At 35.1% G+C, this 20,566-nt stretch overlaps 1 protein-coding gene across 2 annotated transcripts in view; it reads right to left on the minus strand.

Moving 5' to 3' along the window:
* LOC110094310 (probable receptor-like protein kinase At1g49730) overlaps window positions 1-20,566 on the minus strand; it is a 68,943-nt gene that overhangs the window by 34,595 nt on the left and 13,782 nt on the right. For both annotated transcript variants that reach the window (XM_020819514.2, XM_020819513.2), the window contains exons 3-8: window positions 17,182-17,475; window positions 11,744-12,005; window positions 11,584-11,636; window positions 11,419-11,486; window positions 11,099-11,188; window positions 10,931-11,015 (exon numbers count right to left, since the gene is read on the minus strand). In XM_020819514.2, coding sequence (XP_020675173.1) covers window positions 10,931-11,015; window positions 11,099-11,188; window positions 11,419-11,486; window positions 11,584-11,636; window positions 11,744-12,005; window positions 17,182-17,475 — 852 coding nt within the window. The remainder of the gene's footprint in view (window positions 1-10,930; window positions 11,016-11,098; window positions 11,189-11,418; window positions 11,487-11,583; window positions 11,637-11,743; window positions 12,006-17,181; window positions 17,476-20,566) is intronic.

The raw sequence follows: 20,566 nt of genomic DNA on the forward strand, positions 1-20,566 counted from the left end.
CGGTGGCTTAGGCCTTATTTCTGCTGTTAAGCAAATTGGCCTTCTTAGAGCTCGGGTTGCTTGGAGATTCCTACAGAATTCCTCTTCTCTGCTTCATCAATGTTTAATTGCCAAATATGGTTCGGATACCTGGAACGACAAGCCAAAAAGTGGGCAGTCTGCAGCTAGATCTATCATTTTGAATGGATCTTCTTTCCTTATGCTTATTGTCAAGTGGAGAATTGGCAATGGTGCACGTATCAATGTCATGAATGACATTTGGTTACTCGATAAGTGCTTCAACAAGTGGCCAACACTAGCGGACTGTGATAATCTTGAGAATTTGAAGCTCAATTATTTTATTCTTGATGATGGCAGCTGGAACATATTGGAACTTAATCAGTATTTTCATAGCAGTTTGATTCAACTTATAATTCAGAACTGTAAAATCCATATTGGCACTGATGATTGCATGGAGCTTCTTTACAAATACTCTGGGAAATCAATCTCTTCCTTGGCTTATGCTGAATCAATCAAATCTCTGGGTTCCACTGATGATTTTGATTACACTGCTTGGCTCTGGAAATTACATCTCAAACCGAGAATCGAACTTTTCTGGTGGAGATTGGGTAAGTTTGCCATACCCACCAATGTGTTTTTAGTGTATAGAAGAATTGGAAATAATGAACTGTGTGCTAGAGGGTGCGCTGAAGTTGAAAGTTGTGCTCATGTTGCGGTTCACTGTAAGTATCTCATTGACATTATTCATATGCTGAGATCGTGGGGAATCAACATTCCTATTTTCAGTTCATTGGCTGACTGTCTCCATAATCTAAGACGCCTTGCCCATAACAATCTTGACATCGTTCAGATTTATTGTACTGCTGTCTTCTACTCTTGGACCTGCAGAAACAATTTTAAACATGGTGGTCCGATCCTTCCCACCTCGGTGACTGTTGCAAATGTGCTTTTTACTGCAACCAAAAGGAATTCAATGCCGGTTAACTGGGATGTCTCTCTCCCTAGGGAGTATGTACCTACATGGCATCCCCCACCACCGGATTGGATTAAGATCAATGTTGATGCATCTTTGCTTGATTCAAATTTGGCTAGCATTGGAGGTATTGTTCGTGACTGTTTGGGCAAACTGCTCTTAGCATTTGGTAAGAAGTATATCCATTGAGATATCAACCAGCTTGAACTAGAAGCCGTCTTCTCAATCAAAGACTTCATCACTGACTGGATGCTTAAGAGCAAAGGGCTAATAATTGAGGGTGATAACTACAATGTTATCAAGTTCCTTCATGATTCTATGAAGGAATCCAAGCTTAACAGCCGGATTTCCGATAATATCACATTCCTTCTTTAGTTCAATAAGGTAATTTTTCTGCATACTCCTAGGAACTGTAACAAGGTGGCCGATTAATGTGCCACCTTGCCTTAACTGATAGTTTTTATTTTGATTCCTTTACCATTTCAGATATTCCTTCTTCATTGTTTGATCTGCTGAAGAAGAAATATGTGATTTGCACTTTATGATTAGATTGTAATAGTTTGTTTTCTTCCTTCTAATGCAAATTTGCACTTTTCAAAAAAAAAATTGATTTTATTTCAGACCCAAAAGAGATAATCCTGAATGAGATGAACAAGTTAAATCACAAACAAGTTCATCTCAATTTTCTTCATAAGAGATTTATGATAAAGAAATTGAAGTAAGACTTTAACTTCCAAACATAAAAAAAGATATCATTTCCATTGAAATTATATCAAAGATTTGTGGTGATAATCCAATTAGCTTTTGGAATCGCAAAATACACTGTGCTAAACTTCCTTACATAGATGATTTTAATGAAATACAAATACCTACAAAAGCTAGGCCTTCTAAAATGAATAAAGATTACTTAAATCTTTGTCAAAATGAAATTAATGAGTTATTAACTAAATGTTTAATTCGAAAATTCAACTCTCCTTGGAGTTGCATAGCTTTTTATGTCATGAACGATGCCGAAAAAGAAAGAGGCAAACATATATTAATTATTAATTATAAACCTCTCAATAAAGTCTTAAAATGGATCCGCTATCCAACTCCCAATAAAAGAGATCTTCTAAATCGGCTGTCAACAGCTAATTTATTCTCAAAATTTGATTTAAAATCAGGCTATTGACAAATTCAAATCACTGAAGAAGATCGTTATAAAACGGCTTTTACTGTCCCCTTTGGACAGTATGAATGTAACGTCATGTCTTTTGGTTTGAAAAATGCTCCATCAGAATTTCAAAGAATAATGAATGAAATCTTTAACTCATATAGCCAATATATTATTGTTTATATTGATGATGTTCTCATATTTTCTAAAAATATTGAAGAACACTTTAAACAACTAAAAACCTTTAAGTGGCTTGCTCAAAAAAATTGGCTAGTTATTTCTGACCCTAAGATCAAAATCTTTCAAACTGAAATTAGATTTTTAGTCCATTTTATAAAAAAGACACAATTACTCCCATTAATCGAAATATAGAATTCGCAGATAAATTCCCCAATCAAATCTTAGAGAAACAACAGCTTTAAAGATTTTTATGAGCTTTAAATTATGTTTCTGAATTTTATAAAAATATGACCATAAATGCAGCACCTCTTTATAAACGATTAAGGAAAAATCCACCTCCTTGTCAAGGTTTAAAATTGCGTACTTGAGGCGTAAGCCTCATAAACTAAACTTATTGCGTAGGCTTTGAGGCTTAATTGGTCGAAAATGCGCTGAGGCGCGCCTCAAGGCGCGCCTTTTATTGCGCAATTTTAAACGTTGCTCCTTGTACAGATGAATGTACTAAAGCAGTACAAATTATTAAAAGACAGGTTAAAAACCTGCCTTGCATCAATTTAGCAAATCCCGCTTATTTTAAAATAATTGAAACTGATGCATCAAATTTAGATTATGGAGGAATTCTTAAACAATGAAATCCTTCGTCTACCCGAGAAGAATTAGTTCGTTTCACTTCGGGACAATGGAATCCCGCTCAGTCAAACTATTCAACTATTAAAAAAGAAATGCTAGCAATAGTTAAAACTATTCTTAAATTCCAAGAAGATTTATTAAACACTTTTTTTATTACGAATAGATTGTAGTTCGTCAAAATATATTCTAGAAAAGGATATAAAAAATTTGACATCAAAACAAATATTTGCCACTTGGCAAGCTCAATTATCTTTATTTGATTTTCAAATTGAATATATAAAAGGCTTTAATAATAGCCGCCCTGATTTTTTAACCTAAGAATATTTGCATGGTATTTCAGATGAGCAAACAGAGGTGGTGCACCACAAAGAAATATGAGCCACTAGCTCCTAATAGAGGCAGAGGATGGCCTTGAGGCGGCATGGCTCGAGGCAGGACAAATCCCATACGCGGACGAGGCACTGCCCCCCCCCCCCCCCCCCCCCCCCCTGCACCAAATATAGTTCCATAAAGAACCTTTTTATATGGACCTCACGAGGGTCATGATAAGCAATCCAATACACTAGCGGCACCTGTTCCGCCCACTCTAACATCTTCAGAAATACTAACATATATTTTTGAGCCTATCCTTAAACCAATCGTAGAGCTCATTATTGAACTTAACATGGAAGATTACAACAATATCTCTCCATGGTCTCTTTTTCGTAAATATCTCAATGATAATCCATTTATCCAAGATTCATTCTTTGATAGAGATATCTATGAAGCAATTCTCGTTCACTTAAATTGTATTTCTCTAAAACATCACTACGATGAACAACGACAAATTGCCTACAACCGAGCTAATATTCTGCAACTTATCCATCCAATAGATTGGGGTATCACCCCCTTTCAAACTCGATCCTTCGAATACGTAAAAGTTTTGTGAGATCCTCCAAAAAAATATTTATTTAATTATTGGACCTATGTCCAAGCCATGCATAAGGCTTTTTATATACTAAACCAAAACAAAAGTCATTCATGGATGTTCATTCTTCATCCTGATTTATTAGAGAATCCAGTTCCTACCTGATTCTACAAATGGTGGGAGCAAAAGGGAGCAACTCTTACTCTCCTCCCCCCAGACCTACAATAGCTCTACGCACAGTGGATCGAGACATCACCTCATCTACAAAAAAATCAATTCTGACAATCTAGCTGATGGAATGAGCGAATTTCATTTCTTCGCTCAAGGACAACTGCCATGGATATGAACATGGAGTGTAGAAGTTAATCGTGATTTTATAAATGTTAAATGTTTAGTCCGAAATTTCTCCGTCAAATGGTGGTCAGCAATAATTATCGCTGATAAACTTAAACAAGTGGAACAGGCCATCCAAAATAATATTTTAAGGATTTGAAGTCTTCCTAATAAAGAAGAATTTTCTTTAAAAACAGTCCATAAGACTCTCCTCAGAAAATTTCCCCACGAGTCTAAAGAACAAATTAAGCTTCGCCCTCAAAAGGCGTATGAATAGCAGTTTGCAGCCATTTTTCAAGATCAAGAGTACCCAAAGTCAGACAAAGAAAATGATCGATGGGAAAATTTAAACCATATGAGTATTCAGTCAAGAGAAGCAGGTCCCAGCCACCGACCTGGCAAAGAACCGACCCCAGAAGAAGATGATTTTTAACTAATGACCAGAGGACCTTACAATAATTGTAAAAGCTAAAGTGGAAATGCTCTGCACATGACAGCCAGCCATAGATGGTCCATCCACCATCCATTGAATGGAAAAGGTCTCCACCAACTATACTTATTTTTACTTTAAGTCTTTTTCAGTACTCTATTATTGTCCTTGTGGCTCTGTATTATTTGTCCTTTGTTGACCAATATACAAAGAACAAAAAAGGAAGGAATGGAAAAATCCTGCATACACACACCTTGCGCCTGACGGATCCTCGAATCCTTGCCGAAATAGCGCCGATTCGGCGCCGTTTGAGTCGCATCCCGTGATTTGTGCTCAGAGCCGGCCTCGATCGAGCGTCCGAAGAGGTCGTTAAATAGCGAAGGAATGGAGACGACACTGGCTGCTTCTCCGATTCCTCTTCCCACATCCCACGACACTCTCGGCTCTTCTCCTACGCACGACTCTTCCCCCTCTTCCATTCGCTACCCACACGGAAGTCCGCTCCCTGCTTCCTCTGTCCGACCGCAAACCTCTCCTGGATCACGATTCCTCTCGCAGCTCTCGACTCCAAGCTCCCAGCCGACCTCCTCCTCCCATATTTCGACCTGTCTTCTTCCTCCCATCAAACCCGACGCCTTTAGGTTCCTCCGTCCAGAGAGAGAGAGAGAGAGAGAGAGAGAGAGAGAGAGAGAAATTGATTTTAATTAATTATCCTAATTATTGTTAATTATTATGATTAATAATTAGCTATAATTAGTTAAGATTAATTAAAATTTATTATTTTAATTTTAATTGATTATTATTAATTAAAATTAAGTATAATTAATTATTGTAATTATAATTAATTATTATAATTAATTGTTTTTAAAAGTTAATTAGTTATAATTAATTTTTTTTTTACTAAAAAAATTGATTCTTTTCTCGATGCTTGCAACGAACCAGCAAACCCCCGAGGCGCTCACGTAGCATTGTAGGGCAGGAAGCCAGTGCGATGCTTGCGACGATTTAAGGATCCCTCCTCAATGCTAGCAACAAGCCGGCAAACCCCGGAGGCGCTCAAGTAGCATTGTAGGGCGGGAAACCGGTGCGACGCTTGCGGCGAATATGATAAAAAAAATGTATTTTTATTTTGCTTTATTTTTATATATAAGTACCCCCGAACGCCCACGTGGTGCAGAGGGGGGAAATTCGTGTTTATTTCTAGCATGTTTTCTTCTTATAAAAACAAAAAAAACCCTTAAATGCTCACGTAGCGGCCGGGAATAAAAAATACAAAATGCGACCGCGGTGTCATTTTTTACACCTACCTGAAGCGCTCACGTAGCGTCGAGGGGAAGGTTGCCTCTTAGTTTTTCCCCTAAACGGGGGAGACGCCAGGAGGCTGCCGAATTTTGGATCGAATATCCAAGGACTTAGAACAAACAGTGGACTTTATTTGGGACTCGAAAGAACTTAACTTGGGCATAATTTGAGACAAAATCAAGCTTAACTTAAAACTTAATCAAGTGATGTTGTAAGGAATGAGAACTCGATTGAACTCATTTTGAACTCGAACTTGAACTAAAATGAGTTGAACAAAGAACAACTTGGACAAATGATGAAGGACTTGTGTAAGACTTGAGTCGGACTCAAGCTGAACTGAACTCGAACTGGGACTCTACAAGACCACAAGGGACTTGTATTGGTATTTGAACTTGGACAACATAACAAATGACTATACTAGGGCTTGGACTCAAGCCATAATTTGATATTGAACTTAAAGGGAATATGAATATAATCAAATCCTATGGCATGATGTGATGTTCTTAATAGATAACACAACTTATTTGCAAAGATGAATTGATAAGAGCTCTGCTCATACACTACGAGCTCTTTTAGTGACAACAAAAGACCTACTACACATACAACGTTCCATTTACAAGCAACCATAAGAAACCTGTGAACACTCATGGATGGCTTTAGGCGACAACGAAGATCCATGAACCCACATCATTTATTAAAATCCAAGCAATTCATAAACAAGTGCAAGTTGGAATGTGGTCCTCTCACAATCAATGCAAGTTGACATAAAGTGATAACAAATTCACTTACAAATCATATAGTGGCATAACAAAAGATATGTTGTTTATACAATGGGTCATTTGTGAGTGATAATCAAGATATGCAATGAACACAATGGTGTTCATATTGTTAACTTCAACTTACAAAGTCGGTGAACACAACCTGCAAGCAGAAGACAACACACCTGTGGCACATGTGAAGTCCTACGAATTGTCGTAGGAGATCGGTCATACAAACAACATCTAGCCTACGAGTAGAAAGAAAAGTTTGTAATGACTATCAGGAAAATACAACGAATATCACTCATCTTATAATCTACATCAGCATATAGATGAATATATCAACATGCCTACAATCAGAGCCATTCATTAGTCAATATGTATGAAGGAACTGGTGATGGATACAATTCGCCCGGCAGTTTATGGTATCTAACGTCGCAATATCCATGCAACATCAACTAGCTAGTGAAGGAAAGATAAAAATCCCTTACAAACAACTATGGGATACTTGTTATCATTCATGAACGATAATGGCATGCATCCAAATAAACATCAACGAATAGAACTTGGACCTAAACTTGATATGAGGAAAAGAAACTTTGCTTGGATGCAAATAATAAGGTTTGATATTGAATTGAGTGACATTGTTTGGGATTTGAATAAAGAACTTCAAGCATAATTTGCTTACAAACAACGCTCTCAACACGAAGTCAACGATAGTGAAAATACTACAGATCATAGTAAAAGCAACAAAAAGATTCGAACATACAAGCTCCTATGAGCTGTTATAGAAAATTCGTTGTATACAAAATACACTATCTGCAAGCAAATATGAAACAACTACAACGAATGTAAGCATCAACAAACACCAGGCAGGAGATTAGTTAGTGCACTACGACCCACATACAGAAAGCAACATGTAGTGCACGACAGTCTACCTGTACAAAGCAGCAAACAGCACAATCCAGAAGCTGTTATGCCACGCCACCGGATTTGCAACATTCGTACAAGCAGACAGAAGGCGTCTGTTTCAAAATACATCTACACGTGCACTGTAATTTGTATACACATAGGTACACAAAAAGGGGTAAATAAAATCTCAACCCGCAAGGGCCCCGGTGAGCGTGTTATTGGTACACACGTGACCTCTAGAGATGCTGCGCGGGTTAACAAATTTTAAACCCGATCTTCCTTAGCAAGTAAAAAGGAGTCGACAGGGTTTAATTATAAAATACCCCCAAACCAGCATGGGCCGCGGCGAGCGTGTTATTGGTACACACGTGACGTCCAGGGATGCTGCGCGGGTTGACAAGTGAATTCAGGTTCGAAACCGATCCTTCTATACAAGTCAATAGAAATCGACAGGGTTCGAACCAACAAATAAACATACGGTTGTGGCGACCGTCATATTTGTCTTAATACATTCATATTAGGCCTTCAAGGCCTATAACAATGAGAATTCACTATCAAGAGCATAAAGCCTACGAGAAACCCGATCCTCGGTCAACAGCTTGGCCGAGTCGACAAGGTTCAAACTACAAATAAAAATGACCCCAAACACCCCGATGATGGCCGTGTTGATTTCTTATCTCAACCAGAGGGGTTCACAAATATTTTTCAAATGTCATTCCAAATACTCAAAATTCCATCCAAATTCCCACAAAAATCCAAAAAATTCTCAAAAATCCCAAAAATCTACTCAAAGTCCAAAATGCCACAAATCCTAAAATTCAAAATATCTAAAATTGAAATAAACTATCAACCGCTTAAAGCAAAATCCATCCACCCTCCGCAACAGTTTGCCGAGGTGGACAAATTTAAAACTACTTCAGCTCACAAAGAGCCAAATGCCTAGTCGAAAATATCACAATGATCCATTCTCAAACAATCTCTTGCCAGTAAGGACGTGGTACGTATCCTCTAACCGGCAGTTTCGCCGCCAAATGGCACTGTAGGTAAACGGTTATGACCCGTAGCCCTCTGAACCGAGTGATTTTGCCGCCAAATGGCACCACAGATAGCGGTTATGGTCAGAGCCAATACGCTCCTTAGTGGCGTTAAATCCTTGAGATATGAATCAATAGGATATGATTGATAGGGCAGTAGGCACAAAGCCAATACGCTTCTTCTGGGTGTGAGCGAAACTGGAGTACATATAGCCAAGTGCAAACAAAGAGAAGAAATCGGCTATCAACACTCAGAATGAACTCTCTCGTATATATTATGCACAACAAGAGGTTGAGAGAGAGGAGGTTGAGGAATAAGGGGTTGAAGGATGATGACAACCTATCGAAAGTTCTCTCTCGTGATCGGGAGGGGTAATTAATTATAGGGGCTTGCGGCTATAGGAAACCAGAACTCAGATCATAAAGTCCTCACAAAATGAGGGCGAAATCTCTGGGTAGTGTCTTATCTACAAACCCATCTGCCATCCAAAATTTACCTCGGAACTTAATCAGTCAAAACTCCCTCGCCGAATAAAAAGAAAAGCGAGCGGAGGCCGGGGTCGAATTTTCGGAGCCCACATCCTTGTTTACTTTAATTATTGTCTTGGTTGTCTCTTAATTATTCGGACTTATGAGTTTCTTTTGAAGTCCGGAAATTTATATGCTTATAAAAGGAGGCCTTCTCTTAGTTAGAAGGCAGACTTTGTATCAGCAATGTTTGAAGCTTAAATAAAATACTAGTTTGAAGAATCTTTCTGTAAGTGGTTAAAGTTCTAAATTCTCTTACTTTAAGTTTTTCGTTAAGTTCTCTTACTTTAAGCATTTATTTTGGTAGTGATTTACTTTAGTAACATCTTTTTATCACTCCTAATAACATGTCATTAACATAAATTGCTAAGATAACACAATAAGATGACTTAAGTATGATAAAGATGAAGTTATATGTTGTTCTACCGTGATTATCAACCCCAGCAAAAATTTCACAATATTTATTAAACTGAGATTATAGGATTTGCTTAAGCCCATATATGTCTGTGCTGGGCTTGCATATTCTTATTCCCCTTGAACAATATACCCAGTTGTTGCTCTGTACAAGCAACTTCGCTAATATCACAATAAAGGAAAGCATTACTCACATAAATTTGCAGCAAAGGACATCCTTAATTAATGATGATAAAAAAATTGAAAAAAGTGTCAGAGTAGTCAATTCTATTGCTTAAATAAAATATTTGGCAATTAGGTAGGCCTTGCATCTATCAACGAAGCTGTTATGATGAAACTCGAATGTGTAAATCCATTGAAATGAGAGTGATTTACTCTGAGAAGGGTAACCAGATCTTATGCATACCGATTAAAACAACTATTTCAATTTCCATAGTTTGCTTTCATCAAATTTCCTACAGTGCTCCAAGTATGTCTTGGGAATAGAAACATATAACACAAAATACAATAAGCTTGAGAAATGATGTTCAAAGTGTACACTCAGAAATGCCTTCAAAGGTGTTTAAAAGGTATCTCCCGATAAGTTAGAAGTGAGTGTGGGCAGGAGAGAATTAGGTGTAAGTAGGCGAAGTTTAGCACTACGTGTTTGTGAAAGAAACAACAGAGGGAAGAGTGGCATCTGAGTGTTAGCATTAACCCTGCTCTGTTATCACATTAAAGAAAAATCACTTGTATATTTTTGTCTAATTATGGATACCCATATATAAGCATACAAAACAAATACAAAAAGAAAATAATAAAGAGGAGAATGCCCACAATTATGAGGAGATAAATTAGTAATAAAACATATCTGCTAATCAATATTTTATTCAAGCACTTTCCATTAGTGCGGAATGGAGCCAATCCCAACCAATCATATATTTTTTTTATCCAATCCCTAGGAATCAATTAGAAAGGCAAATCCCCTGTGATACATCAGATCTAACTCGGTTATTGGAGTGAATAGATTCACCATTTATGGAATCTCTCTTCTGATTCAAAAAAATCGTGACATAACGTATATCCCCCTTTGTTCTGGTCATGAAATAGATGAAAAAAATCAAAGCTCAGCAACTTTGGGTTGGCAAAATATATTAGTGATTTGAGACATCTAGGTTTGCCGGCAAATTTGTTTATTGATGCAGGTAGATTAAAAAAGTTTAAATTTCATTTTAGCATTAATTTCATAGTCATAATTTTGAAAATTATTTTGCTTCAGCTATTTCGTATGAAAGCATGGTTTGGAAAATATCTTCAAAATGTTCAAATAGGTCTTGGATTACTATTCTGAAAGAACTGAAAAAAATATTTTAGCGTAATACGATACAATAAATTACCAGGAGTTCCACGAATATCAGTGTTCACTGGTTCAAAACTAATCGTTCCATTTCTTGAAGCATGTGCAAGACCAAAATCTGCAACCTATACAGCAGAAGGTTGTCAAGGTACATCACACTAATTAATAACAATATGAAATATCAACATAAGCAAGTAACCTTGTTTACCTTTGCCACAAAATTTCCATCCAAAAGAATATTGCTTGACTTTATGTCTCGGTGACAAAGAGGAGGATTGCAATAGAAATGGAGGTACTCCTGCATTATAATTTACTATTTTGGACTAAGTGCTAATTAAAAAAAACGGGAAGTGGACGCAAAATAGCCAATATTTCCTTATTGCCTTAATTAATAAAACATAGCATAAATTCTTAATTTGAAAAATGGATTGAATCTTAAATAACATAATAGCATAGAATAAAAGATGCATAATGCATACTATTTATGTAACTTAGAATTGATTTGCAATGCATATAGTTAGATTTTACCAATGCATTGGCAACATCGACAGCAATTTGTAATCTAGCAGGCCAACTTAAAGAAGCTTTCCTTGGAGCTGCAAGATATATAGTTTCCAACACTAGACATAAATCAATGTGATTTGCAATAAAAACCAAAGAAATTGTAACAAGCCATGAATGACACTATATTACCATGAAGATGATCCTTCAAGCATCCGTTTTCCATGTATTCATACACGAGAAACCTTTATAAGAGAATAGCATAATAAGGAAAAAAAAATTAATAAAATGCATAGTTTCTACAAGCTCCTCAAAACGCCAACTGAAAGAAGAGTAGGAATTACAGCAATACCTCTCATTTCTATCTATGCAAAAGCCTCTGAGAGCAACAAGATGGCGATGATGCAACCGAGCAAGAAGTTCCATTTCTCGGCAAAACTCCACCTCACCTTGCTTGGATATTTTGTTCATCCGCTTCACAGCACCTATGGTCCCATCACTGAACTGGGCTTTGTAGACGGTTCCAAAACCACCTTTTCCTATGATGGTGCTCAAATTATCTGTTGCCTTCATTGTCTCTTTGTAGCTAAACCGTTGGAACATGAGAGATGGGCCTACAAAATAAAAGATTTGATTGACACAAAGATGAAGTTAAAGATCCCTAAACATATAACAAACTTGTATCCACATAGGCAATTCATGATGTGGGCACTTCAAAAGGTTCTTCAAATATTTCATGATAAAGCTGAATACTACCGAGTCAGCCCTCACGGCCTTAAGCCGTCTCTAAAATAAATGCATTGCCACAACAACATATGTCTTAAATGATAAAAAACCACGTAACTGAACAAAAGTTGTGATAAATAAACTTAATCAAGAGAAATCTAAGTTGAAGACAGGAAAAAAAAAAAAGAACCACAAATAAAAGGGTTCATTAAAACCCATTTAGCATCCAACACAATTGTAAAGAAACTAAGCTACCAAGGAATGATAGTGGTCCAGGTGAACAATTGCGCGCAATAACTCAATAACAAAAAAGGTTTAAGTTCATGTTTATTTTTTCAATAGATGCTATCAGTTTTGATATGCACCGGACAAATTACTAGTTCTTGGTTAGCATTGACAGTTTGATCAAGAGCACAAAACTTCATGCTTCTGCCATCTCAACAAAATTGTACTCCAAAATCAGCACCACCGCCTCAAAAATGTGATAACTCTTCAGTCAAACAAAAAAAAATCCTGAGACTTCAATTGGGATATGATAATTCAAATCTTATTCATCTCCAATATTAATCTAATAATTTCAAAGCCCAAAGCTTCAAACTATTCCATCACCCCCAAAGATATGATTTGGGGGTGGTAATCTCATTTGTATTTTTTAATTTTTACATCATCACTAACTTTTAAATTGCTTAGCATAGATATTCATCTGTTATCAATTAATCTGTTTAATATGCATAAAAGGTAACATAATAAGTAATAGTCAATCTCTATGAGCCTAAATAAATAATATTTTCTATCAAATAATTTGATGAATTTATCTAATTAAAAATAGCTTGAATTCATTAAAATAATATCTACTTACATGTATATAGCCGCTCAATGAAATTATAGAAATTAATGAATATTAGCCCAAAGAATAATTTGACCCTGATATTAGAGATCAAATATCTCACATGAATAATAGGATCTTCATCGGGATGAATATCCAGATTTATATCACCATGATATCTTATACTTTCATAAGCAACCTAATAATCACAATTTTTTAATTTAAGATGAATTTTTAATTTGTCGCATCAAAGCTAAATAAATTAAAATTAAGTAATATTCTTACCTCAACTTGATTTCTTCTCATTTAAGCCTTCAACCCTATAAACTCGAATACTCAATTTGTAGAAAGAAACATTAAAATAGTATTCTTAGTAAAAATCTTTAATTATCCTTCCCCTTATCTTTCATTTCCTTCCACTCTTTACTTCTTCTCCACTTCTTTTCCCTTGTCTCCTCCTCCTTTTTCTTCTTCTCCTCTGCCTCTTTTTTTCCCCTCCTTTTTTGTAAGAATCGGTCTGGCCGGTTCACTTGAACCGGCCAATTATTAAAATAGGCGGACGGACGAAGCGGGTTGAGCGACAAATCCAGCGAACAAGGCCGCGACCTGGGCAGACCGCATGCGTGCGCGGAGACTTTGAGTGGGCTCGGTTCGCAGTCTGGAACAAAGCATCGCGTACGGGGGAGAAATATAGTGACTCCTCGTGCATCATATCTTCATTTCACTCATTATTTTTCATTGGAAGCAAACTGAAAGAAGAGTATAGAGAGGAAGAGGAAGCAGAAGGTATGTTCATCGAAATTTTTTTCTTTTTTTTTTCTGTGCGAATCATCATATGATTTCAAATCTAAGCAAAGGATGAAAGTTCAAATAAAAGTAAGAGAAGAAAAGGGTGGAGAAGAATTTGATATTTGAAATTCTTTCTTATAAAAAGTAAGTTCTTTAGTTGATGTTATATACTTTCACTTATCGTTTCTTTAGTTGAAGAAATAATAAGAAATACATTTTGATTTTTATGTTGGAAGAATTCAACTGATATAAAATTTGGTTCAACGGTGGAGGAAGGAAGAATTTCAAGGAAGAAGGAAAGTTTTAGTGAGGTTTTGGAAGGAATTAGAGCCATTTAATACTATGATAAAGGATGTATTCGAAATTATTTTTAAAGATGTTAGTCAAATCAATTTAATGATTTGCTTTGGAATTATTGTGGAATTATAAAGTGTCAAGTGCTAAATGATGAAATTAAAATAGTAATGTCAATAGTGAAAGATTTCATAATTAGAAGAGAACACTGGAAGCTTTTATAGGTGATAATCTTTTGACCTTGAAGGAAGAAGTACGAGTGTAGAAATTAAATCCCTTGAATCAAGATGAGTAAGCATGTTTCTATGTTACAGTAATTGTATTATTTCTAAAATTTCATCTAATTGTTATTGCAAGTTATTTACGTTACTGCATTGCAAATGAATCAATGATTTATCTCTCGCATATTAAATGAATTGTTATATATTAGTGCATAAAGCTTAATGTAAAGCAAAGTATTATAATATATGAATGAATATGATATAATTGATATATAGAATGGTTGCATGTGTATATTGAATGATAGAGCTCACTCCCTTATGGTACTAGCTGGGGACATTGTATTCGTGCACGTTAAAATGGTAAAGGTTATGAAAAATGATATGGTAAATGAGTGCCTTCATTGGTACTAGACGGTGGCTCCTATGACAGTGCTACTATATGTAAAAATGAGAAAGATATGAATATATATATGATGAAAGTAAATTGAATAGGATATGATATGTATTTATGATTTATACATATGTTAAAGTGTTATGTTTAAATGAAATATAAAATTTTAGATAAGAAATGAAAAGAAACTAGTGACATTAAGCATATTACTTCTACTGTCTTGAATTACTGTACTTTAGAAGCATGTGTTACTCGCTAAGCTTTGGCTTACTGTTGCTCTAACTTTTCTTTCATGTAAGTTTAAAATAATCAAATGAGTAGAAGAGACAGAAATGTGTATCATTGGCGTGAGGCACCTGAAGAAAGGTATTTAATTTATTTTATATATATATATATATATATATCAATTTATACATTTAAAGTTTAGTAGCTCTTTCATTGAACTGGAAATAGATTTAGTTTATGATTTTATCGTCCGATCATCTGTTCCCGCCTCATTAATTCAAGCCCCCGGGCGAGGTCGTGACATTTTTCTCTTCTAATTCTTTCCTTCTTCTCTTCTTCTTTTCCACATATTCCCTTCTCTATTTTATTATGATGAGGCCCTTCTATATTGAGAGCCTGCTCTTCTTTCTCCTTCCCTTCTTTCTTCTTCTTATTTCCATTTCCTTTTCCATTTTTTTCTCGTTTTCTTATACTGAGAGCCTCCTTCCTTTCAGATTTGTTTATGCTTCTAGTTATTTATAGGGAGTAGATAAGGATGAGATGGATACCAGAAATATTGGATTAGATAAGCTTAAGTGATCAGCAATTTAATTGAGTAATTATGTAATTAAACTATCCTATAGGTTATCCTCACCATCAATTTGTCAATTTATCCTTGCATGCATATAATTTTGGAAATTTTCATTTTTTTCCTACAATACAATAATTTTGCAACAATAACATTAAATAAACTTTTGAAAATTAATTTATCAATACTACTCTACCCTAATTATGTCTATCTTTCTACACATATCAAAATGATTGAAATGAAAATAAAATAAAGATAAAAAAATTAAAAAAAAAAATCAAAATGATTGAAATGGAATGTAGAATTTTATAAAAACAGATATGTTGATTCCAAGATGAGGGAAGAATGAGATATATTATTTTAGAAGAAAATTGCATCTCACCTAGTTGAAATTTTGGGTAGTACATGAAATATCTCCCTTAATGCCACTAATTAATATGATTTATGCATTTTCCAAGCTTCTATTGAATGAACCAGCTTATTTAAAATGAACTACCTTACATCATTAACTAAGTGCTTGCATTAATTATATATTTACAAAATTAATAAAGTAAATTAATTAATTTCCTATCATCTGTGATCTTGTAATTAACCTTCTTGGAGCTTCCTCTACTTGTCCTACATAATAATATTGAGCCCAAAAGAAATTTCCTTCGTAGACTGCACAGTTAAATCAATTAATCTTCCATAAGTTCTGATCCAAACTTTTGTAGTTCTTCCTTTGTCAACCGAGAGCTTTCAAATGGAGGAGGGTTCCTTCATCTTACTAAGAATTTGTGTTTGTAGGGTGCCTCATCATATTCAAGATATATCACTATTTTATTTTAATTGTTAATTATTCCTTACATTTGTAACCTTCCTCCCTTTATTGGATAGTCATGTGAGTTTGGTAACTCCCCGCCATTGAATCTTTCATGAAATATAGTTCTCAATTTTAAATTAGTTGCAACCTCCTCCATTGAAAAGACGAAGCATCTCTTTTAATGCTTCCAATTAGTTAGTTTCATGAATAATCCAAGTTTCTACTAAATGAAATGCAAATTTAAATAAATCAACTTAAACAAATAATGAAGTTTTTGTATTAATTATAATTAATGAAAATTATTAATTAATTACTTTTTGTTTCTGATCTTGAAATTGATCTTGTTGAAGCTTCTTGTGATTGTCCTGCATAACTTGGTTCTATGGATTTAGTCTCTCCCCTATTTTAGTTAAACAATGCAGAGGTGAAGCTTACAAGATCAAACCCTGCTTGAGCATATGCTGATATGATTAGCCAACACAAGCTGAGACATTGTAAAGCTTAGTTAAACCTAGTCTCAAAGTGCAGCAAAAGTAAAAGCCAACAGTTTCATGTAATCAGTAACTTTTCTCCTACAGAAACTCCAAATAAAATCATAATAGAACCATGTAGCCAAAAAGTTCAATATTACCACATCCTGCTAAACAATATGAAGCAGATTCACGTGTAAAAAGCCAGTTTCTAACATTCAAAACACTATATATACCCAAAATATGAAGTTCATAGTCGAGAGACAAGGTTTATACATTGTGATTCAGTCAAGGATCTAAAAGTTTCTTGCGTCATCTAATGTTGTGCCATTAGGCATGCCCAGATAAAAAAAGCCAGCTATAAACCCTGCAAATATACATCTATATATTTGCATACATAAAAAATGTGTATCAAAAAACATAGAACTATAAAGACTAGAAACACCACTACACATAGAGCTACAGAAACTCTACATACCATCTTGACATTTATGGACGGTTGGTATCGGTGAAGAACTCCGTGATTTCTCAAGGTGGTCATCTGAACACTTTAATTCCCTCCTTTTCTTGTGAATAAGTATTAACAGAATTAGCAGTAAGAGAACTGCTATTGTTATAATCACAACCCCAACTGCTGGAATTAGTGTTAGCAGGTATGAGTGCTGATGTTTCTTGAGAGGCGTGTCTGTTACATTGGTTATGTTCTGAACAGTGCTTTGGAAAGATGGCGGACTTGGAGGAGAATTAGGCCGTGGCACTTGAGAAGATAATCCTAAAAAGTTATCACGAAAATCATAGACAAGGTTACATAAAAGGAATTTTTACAAAAACTTAAAAGAAATCTACAACCATGCAAGTAGGCGATGGTACTTGAGAACATGATCCTAAAAAATTAACAAAAACACCAAAAATGTTATAAAAAAGAAATATCAACAAAAAAATGCAGAAATGTACAACCATGCAGGCATTTAGATTCAGTGGATCATTTAATTTACTATTCTATGAAAAAAGATAAACAGGGTGCAAGGGTAGTATATGATAGAAGGGAATCCAAACGTATTCATGAAAGATTAAGAAACAAAATTGATGCATCATCAATTTATATTAAGCAGATAAAATTTTAAAAATTCCATTAACTGGTGTGCCGTGTGTCATTCTACAACAGTTTATTAGGTTATCCTGCTTTAGGACATACAACACTTATATTAAGAAGATAGTACCAACTTGAATAAACTCAAATTTGGGACAAGCTCTACAAAGATTTTGACAAACAATGTATGCTATATACATCAATAACCATATCCTCCTGATAATTGCTCTGGTTGCACATATTGAGGTTCATGTTTTTAAGAGTACTAGATGCTAGAGGAAAAGGAGTGCTGTATACTAGAAGCAAAAGTAAAGGAACAGGAATCTGGCACACCCTATAGGACTGAGATTCAAAGGTATCATATGCTAATGCAGTTAGGTTCTTCAGTTAAGTGCATTGACAAGAACAGATAATAAACACTACAATAGTTGAGTTACAAAGTACAATTAAATTTCAAGGAGCACTCCACGGAAGTGAAGTTGATTATTTGGTATACGAGATGTAATTTGTATATAGTTGGGATTAAGATGATGATGATGATCCGACACACTACAGCATATATTGAGATACAATTCGACTAAATAACAGCAAGCCTGGGTGATGGGTGGTCTAACACAGGCTGTTTCTTAATGCTTGTTTCAATTATTCATAGTTGCATTTTAAACTACGTTTTTCATTACATAATCTACAACTGGATCTGGCTCTACCAGAGGCCGCTAAGGAAGCATTAAAGCTGAATTAATCTCTTATTCATCAGAATTTACTCTTGGGAATGCAATTAGCTTAGCAAATAATAGATCATCATAATGAAATAACTCATTTAGTAAATAATTAAGTTATTGGTGTGAAATGCTTGCATATGGATCCAAAGTCACCAAGAATTCCACCCTCCTTTCACTTTGGATGACATTTCATTGATCTATGGGATCCCTATTACTTACACATCAATCAATAGACTATTAGGATTATTTTGCAATTATTGTTCGTTGATTTGTATGTTTCTATTAGAAGCCCTGTTATAATTGTAGAAATATAAACAAATATTGGAATGAAATACTTAATCAATTCAATCCAATTCTTAGCATGATATCAGAGGCCTTGGCTTTTTCTATTGTATTTACATTACTGCAACCTTTACCACTATATTATCACAATCCTGTGGCCTTCATTGCTGCATATTTTTATATTCTCTTATTTTTATAGAATTGTTTTATTCATTGTTGCCTTGTCACAAACATTTCCATTGTTGCAGCCTTTATCATTGTATTATCACAAACTGCTCCCATTGCTAAAGCCTTCATCATTGCATTGTCACATTTTTTTTCTCTTTTTTCCTATGAATAGAAACACAGTTTCCCTCTATGGACTATTATAATACCCATACACCTTTGAACTCAGATTCTCATGAAATTGACAAAAGAAATAGAAACTCGTCAAGAAATAAAATAAGGAATTGGTAATGTTATTATATTCAAAAAGTTCAAAGAGGATTTGTGTTAAACCGGTCCAGAGAGGACCGGTCCAGCCGGCCCAAACCAGCGGGCCGGCTCTCGTTTACCGAAGACGGAAACGAGCGGCACAGGAGGCGGAAGCGACAGGGAGGAAAATCGGTGGGGTCCATTGAAATTCAAATTGTTCTTGGAGCCAAAAGGAGGGGAAGTGAGGGTAATTAAGTCCTTTTGTATCAATTTTGAATTGTATGCATTAAGTAGAGAGTAAAGGGGAAGATTAGGGTTATGTGTTATTGTCTTGAAGCTTCTCTTGTTTTCTCTTGTTGATTTGGGCTCTACATCGTATTCTAGAGATTGGGGGAGTGCGATCCTCCTCTCGAATAGAGGATCCTTGTATCTTTGCTATTCTTCTTGCATCTATTAGTAAAATACAAGTCTTTTATCCGTGTTTCCTGCAGTTTTTCTTTGTTTTTCCTCAGTTTTGGGCTGTTTAACTGCTGTGGACAGCAGTTGTTCTTGAGATTTGTTGCCAAAGTGATTAGGAAATACTTGAAATCAAGTATTTCCTATCAATTTGACTCTTCGAGCATAAATAAAAGAAAATTATATGGGTTCTATAGTTGACATGATGTCAACTTCAGAATATTGTACATTCTTAAAAGACAACAATGTGACTTGTAGGAAAAAAATAAAATGAGGTAGTAAGATTTAGTGCAAAAACCAATTTTAGATCTATGGCATTGGAAATCATTGAATTGTTACAGCTAAAAATTAACCTAGAAGATTTAAAGGTTGAATTAAAAAAATCCAATGAGGTTCTATTATGATAACAAGTCGGTCATTAATGTCGCACGTAATCCCATGCAGCATGAACGTACAAAGCATATTAAAGTTAGACATATTATAAAAGATAAGTTTAACAATGGTCTAATATATACTCTATATGTAACCAACTTGTTGATATTCAAATCAAAATATAATTAGGCAATTTTTAAAAAATTGTCAAGCAAGCTTAGAATGGATGACATCCATTCATATGCTTAAAAGGGGCATGAAACATCAGCATAATTTACGCCAGCTAGGACCCATACTCAACATGAGTTCCGCCCTCGTTCCTTCCTCTTCGATTGGCTTCGTTGATCCGTGGGATCTCTACTACCTACCCATCAATATATGGACTTTTGTATCATTTTGTAATTATTTTTTTCATTACTTTGCATGTTTCCTATAAAATCACACCATGATTAAATAAATAGAACACAAATGTTGAAATAAAATACTCAAAGAGTTCTTATCATGTGGGAATACATATTCCTAGTGCA

This window comes from Dendrobium catenatum, unplaced genomic scaffold (genome assembly GCF_001605985.2).
Source record: "Dendrobium catenatum unplaced genomic scaffold, ASM160598v2 fragScaff_scaffold_290, whole genome shotgun sequence".
Lineage (NCBI taxonomy): Eukaryota > Viridiplantae > Streptophyta > Magnoliopsida > Asparagales > Orchidaceae > Dendrobium > Dendrobium catenatum.